At 44.5% G+C, this 8,098-nt stretch overlaps 1 protein-coding gene across 1 annotated transcript in view; it reads right to left on the reverse strand.

Annotated features, from left to right (window-relative positions):
- The window catches only part of Colec12 (collectin subfamily member 12), a 156,348-nt gene extending 150,917 nt beyond the window's left edge, over nt 1-5,431 (reverse strand). The window contains exon 1 of the mRNA XM_034518456.2: nt 5,264-5,431. Within this exon, the coding sequence (XP_034374347.1) occupies nt 5,264-5,270 (7 nt within the window). The 5' untranslated portion in view covers nt 5,271-5,431. The remainder of the gene's footprint in view (nt 1-5,263) is intronic.
- Nucleotides 5,432-8,098: the final 2,667 nt, after the last annotated feature.

Genomic DNA, 8,098 nt, shown 5'->3' on the forward strand with positions numbered 1-8,098 from the left:
TTGTTAGCAGTAGGAATGAAACTATTTCTAAACAGAAGCCCACCACTCCTGAGCATCTTTTAAAATCTGTCCTTTCAGGGGTCACTGAGATAGCTTAGTGGGGAAAAAAGCCACCAAGGCTGTCAACCCGAGTTCAATGCTCGAGATCCATAAAGCAGAAGCAAAGAACTGCCAACACAATATCCTGAAGACTCTGCTAGTTGCATTCAGACTGTGAGTTTGAATACTGATTCCCACAGACCACTTGGGGCACTTGAACTGAAAGGGCACTCTCTCCAAGCCTGTCTGCAAATAATAAATGAGAATAGTTATTAACCTGCAACAAATAACAATGACTGCCATGGTTTCCCAAGAAACAATAGATTTTACTAACAGGAAAAATAAAAGCCAGGCAGTGGTGGTGCATGCCTTTTGTCCTAGCTCTTGAGTTCAAGCTCAGCCTGGTCTACAGAGCAAGTTCCAGGATAGTTAATGCTACACAGAGAAACCCTGTCTCTAAAAACCAACCAAGAGAAAAAGAAGGATGGAAGGATGGCAGGCAGGCGGGCGGGCGGGCAGGCGGGCGGCAGGCAGGCAGGCACACAGACAATTGGGGGATATTACTTAGTCCACCAGAAATGTATACATTGTAGCCACAGACAAATCTCTGAAAGCTAAGACAGCCTGTGCCTTGTGACGACACATGCTGCCTGTCAGGAAGGCTGGTTTGCCACCACTCTGAGCTTCTTCTCCAGGGACCTCACCCCTTCCTCCAAGTCTTGTGTCAGATTTGCCTCCAATAGGGATGATCCACAAAGCCAGGTTTACCCAAGGCCAAATATACTTTTTCTGTCACTAAACTTGAAGATCTGTTTTCCCACCTGAAAGGTAACACTTAAAAGGCTGTATAAGTACCCTGGCATCATAAGCTTATAAATAATATTTTAATGAGAATAGGCGCTTATTAGAAAATTAGGCATCTGGTTGTTGCCCAGTGGAAAGTTAGCATTCCTGCCACACCATCGTTGATGATGAGCCACCATGGCAAAAAGCTGGGAACCTGGAGCAAGGGAAAACATGGAAAGCACGGGAAATTATCTGGTAGACCACAGGAAACATCTATACTTAACAATAATTAAACCATGGCTTAAGAATTCCAAGTATCCCTAAACTAATGAAAAGTCAAAAGCATAATTAAGTTGTAAATTAGCTCTGCAAAAGAAGGGCAGCTTGGATGCCCAACTAGCAAAAGAAAAGAGGCCTCACTGCATTTCTACTTTCCTGCAGAAAACAGGGTCACTAGGCCTTGTGTTACATGAAGTTTACCCTTAGAGGCTGGTTTGCTCATCCCACTCAGAGCAAGAATCTTCGAGATTCACTGAGAAAGCAAAATAACTCAGTGTGAGAGAAAATTGGTGGAGGTAGAAATACACCACTGAGGAGTTAGTTCACAGGTAAAGTATTACTGCCAAGCAGTGTTTCACAAATATTTATGTGCAGAAGTCAACAGGGTGTTGCTTGTTTTTTTTTTTTTTTTTTTTTTTTTTTTTTTTTTTTTTTTAATTTGGATATAAGGTTTCAATAGCCCAAGCTGACCTCAAACTGCCTGCATAGCATAGGGTGAACAGAACTTCCAATCCTTCTACTTCTACCTTGAGAACCATCACATACCAAGTTTGTCTTACAGGAGATTAAAAAGTCATTCTAAGCAAGGATTCTGCTGGCTAGGCTACATCCCTGACCCCTAATACTCGTTTGACTATACAACTTCTTTGGGACAAATGAGAATCACGGTTTGGACCTCTGTAATCTCATGTGGTGTTGGCTTGGAAACTCATCAATATTTTCAGCATTCAGAACTAGAAATGCAATTTAGTAATGACACATCTAACTCCAAAGGAGTCAGATTCCTTCCTTAAAGAATGAGACTATCCAAAACCATGAGATTTATGGAGCCATGAGATAACTGAAAATGAAATTGGAAACAAACTAAAAAAACAAACAAACAAACAAACAAAAAAACAACCCCCCTGAAAACAACAAAAATAACAACAAAAACAACAGCAAAAACAAAAAACAAAAAACAAAAAACAAACAAACAAAAAAAACAAAAAAAACCAAAACCCAAAACCTGTATTTTATTCAGTTTGGGAGATTGGCCAAATATGGAATAAGAGATTTTCTTCTGGAAATATAGAATGATTTCATTATTTCGATACTCGAGACTCCTGGGATGGAAGCAAGAAAGCAGAGCTGGATGTTTGTTCAATGCAGCAGATAGGTGTTGCTCAGAGTCATGGAAGACTGAACAGGACAGAAGGGGTTACTGAAGAGGCTATGACCAAGGCTTAAGCATCAGAATTAGAAAGCGGAATATCCTAAAAATGCTTGCCTCATCAAGAGAAGCTTTGATTTTTTGACAGTCCTCAGAGTTCGTTTAATTAAAGAAGGCTAAAGATGATTTCTTCAGCAGCCAGACATTGTTTCCAAAGAATCCAACCCCAAACATCATCAAATTACAGGGTATTCATGTTCCTCAAACAAAATGGTTCAAGGCTATGACTGTGGCTCAATGACAGAGAACATGTTTAAAATGTGGAGGTACTGGGTTCAAGTCCTAACATTACAATGAATAAGTAATACAACAGGCATGCAGAGCACACCTGTAGTCCAGCATCCTCAATGCTGAGGTAGGAGGATCATCTTGAGTGTGAGGGCTAGAGTCTGAGTCAGACAAACTAACTAGCTAGGCACAGTACTTTCTATAACTTTCTCCATATGCTTTATAAACCAGCTTTAAATGACTTAACAATGTCTAATGCAAAATCAATATTGCATACATAGTTGCTATACTGTCATTTAGGGAATAAAAAAGATAAAAGTTTGTACCTGTTCAATACAAACATTTTTTTTCCCAATTATTTTCAGTCTTCAGTTGAGTCTTCAGATGTAGAGCTGGCAACTACAGAAGACTGACCACAGTGTTTAAGCATTTAATAAACTTACTAATTTTACCACTTAGGAAATTTTAAAAGGGAAAAAAAGTGTAAAGTGTAGTCCTGACCAGCAAAGTACTCACTGCAATTCCTACCAATCCTCCTGCCTCAATCTCCAGTGTAGAAATGTCAAAATCCAATGAAGTTAAATGAATTAAGAACCATATGACATACTCGGGATCCAAAGGATTAATTACTACCTATGGCTAGGTGTCAGAATAGTTACACTAGGCAGGGAGGGGCTGAGTTCAATTCTCAGCACTGCTAAAAAAAATACAGTAAGTAAAATGTCAAAATTTTAGCTGGACCTAGTGTTTCAGGTCCAGCACCTGTAATCCCAGAATTCAGAAGGTGAAGCTAAGCAGATGGAAAGGTACAGCAGCCTGGGCTACATAAGACCCTGTTGCTATTAATTAAATGAGTTCTTCAAGTAAGGTACGGTGACACACCTGTTATCTTAACACTAGAGAGGTTAAGATAGATAAAAGGATCAGGACACAGCTTAGGCTATAGAGTAAGCCTCTCTAATTAACTAATTAAATAAAACAAAACAGGCCTTCAGCTAGCCTACACACAGATTCATCAGTCACTGGACCCAGTCTCCCCGACAGAGGAAGTGATGAGGCTGATGGGCTCAGACCACAAGAGCCCATGAACTTCCAATCTGGTCCCCAGTGAGTTAAGTCTCACCCAAAATACGTTTAAAACCTGTAGTTGTGTTTTGCATTCCAGAGCTGGAATTGATGGAAGCCCAGGCACGCCTGAGGTAGTGTTGGGGGTGGGGTTGTCTTGCCAAGAATTGAGATTCTGATAGACTTAATCACTGGCAATAAGTCATAAGGTACTCACTCCTGTAGCTCCAGCTGCTTGGGAGGCTGAGTCAGGTATTTCTCAAGTTCACCGCCTGCTCTGGCAGGTTCTAGATCAGCCTGAATAACTTAGTAAGACTCTTATCTTTCTACCTTAAACTAAAAAGCGGAGAGAAATAACGGAATGTAGTTCGGTGGGAGAGGGCCTAATTTCAATTCCCGCTTTAGGAGTTAGGAGAACCCTAGCTAAGAAACATGCATGTTTTCTAAGCTGTAAATACAGACAACAGAAACGGAGGCAGAGGGAGAAAGCAGTCACAGCGTTTTAAAAATCAGGAAATTGTGGCCTGCCCTGAGTATCCTTTCCTTGGGACAAGCCTCTTAGCACCTGGCTTACAGTCGCGTTCCTTGCTGGAGTTCCCTCCAGTGAAGATACAGCAGTGCCTTTGGAAGGCAATTGCTTCCAGTTCAGCACCAACCCTCCGGAGCGAAGTTGCTTTCCAAGTTCCTGGGGCTCCCAGGGCGCCCCCTCAGCCTAAGTGATCGCATTGCGCAGTCTGGAGTAGCTGGAAACTCGGAAGTCATTTCGCATTCAGCCCAGGACTGCGCTGGGAACGAAACGTTTTACCCGAGCCCCAAACCGAGAACTCCAGCCTTACGTGAACACTACTCCCGCCTATTCTTTAACGACGTCCCCCCGCCCTCGATGGTCGGACTGTAATTATTTATCTCCCACATAAATCAAGGTTCTGCTGACAAATCCGCGTGTTTCCACTACACTGAAGGTTGCTTCCAACCCCTGGCCGTCCTCTCCAGATTCTTTTAAAAAGCAAGATAAAATCTGATACTTCAATAAACCCGCCTGCAGAGGACACCTCCTAGGGGACCAATATCAGCAAGATTTGTGGCACCCTCTGGGCACACGTGGGGACAACTATTCCCTGGGCGGGCGCAGAGAAAGGATGCGGAAACGGGGAGCGGTTATTTTCCAGTCAGTGGATGCGATGGAGAGAGATGCCAAACGCACTTTCCTAGCCAGCTGAACTCCGCGGGCAGATCGTTGCCAGATGTGCCGAGCGTGCACCGAAGACATCCCGAGTCCCGGGAAAACAGCCGGCCTGTGGCAGAGTGACGTCTGGGACCGCGGAAAGGTCAACGGGAGAGGGCAGAGGACCCGGGAGAGTGGCAAGCGCGACAAACCCACTCGGAAGAATGATGATGCCTAACTCTCCTCCGCATGTTTTTTCAATTACAAAACTGGAAACTGAAATCCGTAAACAACGACTTGGGATTTCTAAAGGACTGAGGAGACTGAGGACTGAGGACTGAGGACTGAAGAAAAGAGAGCGCCTGAGCACTTCCCAACCCCAGCCTCGGGGGCTGTGCCGCGAAGCAACCCTGGAGTCCGCGCGCGACTCAGGCGCCCGGGCTGCACCTCCACCGATCTTCCATGAGCCCCAAAGCCGGCTGCCGCCCTACCTTTCATGGTGACCGAGGACACGCTGCGCCCGGAGAAGTCGCACCAGTGTTGCTCACTGCACGCCCATGGCAGCCTTCTGCGTTCCAAACCTAGCGCCCGGTTCCGCACTCTGCCTCCCTGGGGCCGCCGCGCGCCGCTCACCCGGGGCGGGAGGCGCCGCTCCCCCTTGCGCCCCTCCCCCTGGCCGCCTGGCCGGCCGCGCCCACGCCCCTCTGCAACTTTCCGCTCCGCCCTCGGAAGCTCTCTCGGCCCGAGGGCCGCGGCACCCTTATGGGTCCCTCTTCCTCCAACCAGACCTGCATTCTAGAGAAGACTGAAGAACCCCTTTTGCGGGAAGCCGGCGGTTCCCCCTCCGCGTGCGCGGAAGGTACTGCTTGCTAGGCTTGTTTCTAGAACACAGACCATCTGTAGAATGTTGGGCAGAAAGTTGGGAAGCAGTGAGGCCGCAGTAAAGTCGTCCTTTTGTCTGTCGTCCTCCGGGGGCATAGAGGTCATTGAGATTCAAGTTGGCAAGCGCCAATGTAAGTTGGTGTTGGCTGAAAAGTACCACAGGACACGCTAAGAGCCCCGGATCACCACCAGACAGACATAGACTCTACAGAACGCAGACAAGATTACAACTTTAAAGTTAGGATCTTCCAGAGATGGCTTGTTGTTTGTTTGTTTGTTTTAATTTTTCCAAAACAGCATCTCCTTATGGCTGGAAAATTTATTCTACCACATCCCAAACCCCAACTATCAGGTTGACTCTTGATATAACACCATGGAAGGAGGCCTTGATGAGAGACTTCATACGTTCCTTTAACAGTCACCAATCATGGGGGCTTAGGGTTAGGAAAGATTGCTTTATTGCCTAACAACATAAACTGTGTGTGGGAAGGCGGGAGTAGAGAAACTCTCCTAGCCATTACCATCCACTAGCTTACTAAAGAGCCCCAAAACACTACTGGGTAGGGACTGAAGGTATTTAAATCGCTTAGAACTGGTAGTTCTAGGTAGGCAACATACTAGTTCATCATAAATAGGGGCTGCCTTGCTCTAGCAAACGGCAGTACCCAGAAATGAAATGCGTGTAAAACATCTCATACTTACTCTTCATTCTAAAATCTTTTTTTTAACATAAAGAAAAAACCTGGACATTTCTAATGAAGAAAAAGGAACACTCGTGCACTTTGAAGGCTATTTTCAAAGCCAGTCCACATCTCACCACCCTTTTCTGCTTCAGGGCTAGAAAGGGTCAAGGAGGAAGCTATTCTGAAGCCTTCCTAATACTGTGATTCTTTAATGCAGTTCCTGATGTTGCAGTGACCACCAGCCATAGAATGATTTTCCTTGCTACTTCATAACACTAGAGAAAATTTGGTAAATTGTACTTGAAAGTTAATTTGCATGCCCCAAAGAATGTTTCCAATAGTTCAGAGGTGGCCAGCTGATATATCTCAGTCAGTAAAGTGTTTGCTCATTGAAACACCAGCAGTTGGCTCTAACATGCCCAGGATCACAGGTGAGGAGGCCACAACATCTGCCCTAACACCAGGAGTAATTGGGACCCTCGGGATCCAGGGATGCAGGAAGCCCCACCCAGCCAGTGGCTCAGATTCCTTCCTGTCTCAGCCTGCACCTGGAGCAGACCTGGGGTGCTGGCTCTGCACCTATTCTTAAATACCCAGAGGTAGTCAGACTTCCAGGTGCTCTGAAACTCAAGGAAGCTTGAGTCCCAGGAGATCAGACACACCTCGGGGTTATGAGCAAAATGGATTTAACAGATATCTATAGAACAATTCATCCTAAAACAAATATATATATATATATATATATATATATATATATATATATATATATATATATACCTTATTGTCAGCACCTCATGGTACAATCTCCAAAATTTAATCATATAATTGGCCACAAAAATAGGGCTCAACAGATATAAGAAGATTGAAATAATCCCATGCATCCTATCAGATCACCATGGACTAAGGCTGGTCTTCAATAACAACAAAAACAATGGAAAGCTGACTTTCACATGGAAACTGAACAACACTCTACTCAATGATAACTTGGTCAAGGAAGAAATAAAGAAATTAAAGACTTTTTAGAATTTAATGAAAATGAAGGCACGTCATACCAAAAGTTATGGGACACAATGAAAGCAGTGTTAAGAGGAAAACTAATAGCTCTAAGTGCCTACAAAAAGAAACTGGAGAGAAAATACACTAGCAGCTCGACAGCACACCTGAAAGCTCTAGAACAAAAAGCAAACACACCAAAGAGGAGTAGCGGCAGGAAATACTCAAACTCAGGACTGAAATCACCCAAGTAGAAACAAACAAACAAACAAAAAACTATACAAAGGATCAACAAAACCAGGAAAAACAATATCAACCAACCAGACCCCCCAGAGCTCCCAGGACTAAACTACCAACCAAAGAGTACATACATGGAGGGACTCACGGCTTCAGCTGCATATGTAGCCGCATGTGTACCAGAGGATGATGTTGTTGGGCATCAATGGGAGGAGAGACCCTTGGTCCTGTGAAGGCTGGGTGCAGCAGTATAGGGGAATGTCAGAGTGTCGAGGCAAGAGTGGGTGGATGGATGGGGGAACACCTTCATAGAAGCAGGGGGAAGGGAGATTCAGGTGAGGAAAACTGGGAAAGGGGATAATATTTGAAAGGTAGTAAAAGAAAATATCAGAAGAAGAAGAAGAAGGAGAAGGAGAAGGAGAAGGAGAAGGAGAAGGAGAAGGAGAAGGAGAAGGAGAAGGAGAAGGAGAAGAAGAAGAAGAAGAAGAAGAAGAAGAAGAAGAAGAAGAAGAAGAAGAAGAAGAAGAAGAA

This window comes from Arvicanthis niloticus, chromosome 14 (assembly GCF_011762505.2).
Source record: "Arvicanthis niloticus isolate mArvNil1 chromosome 14, mArvNil1.pat.X, whole genome shotgun sequence".
NCBI lineage: Eukaryota > Metazoa > Chordata > Mammalia > Rodentia > Muridae > Arvicanthis > Arvicanthis niloticus.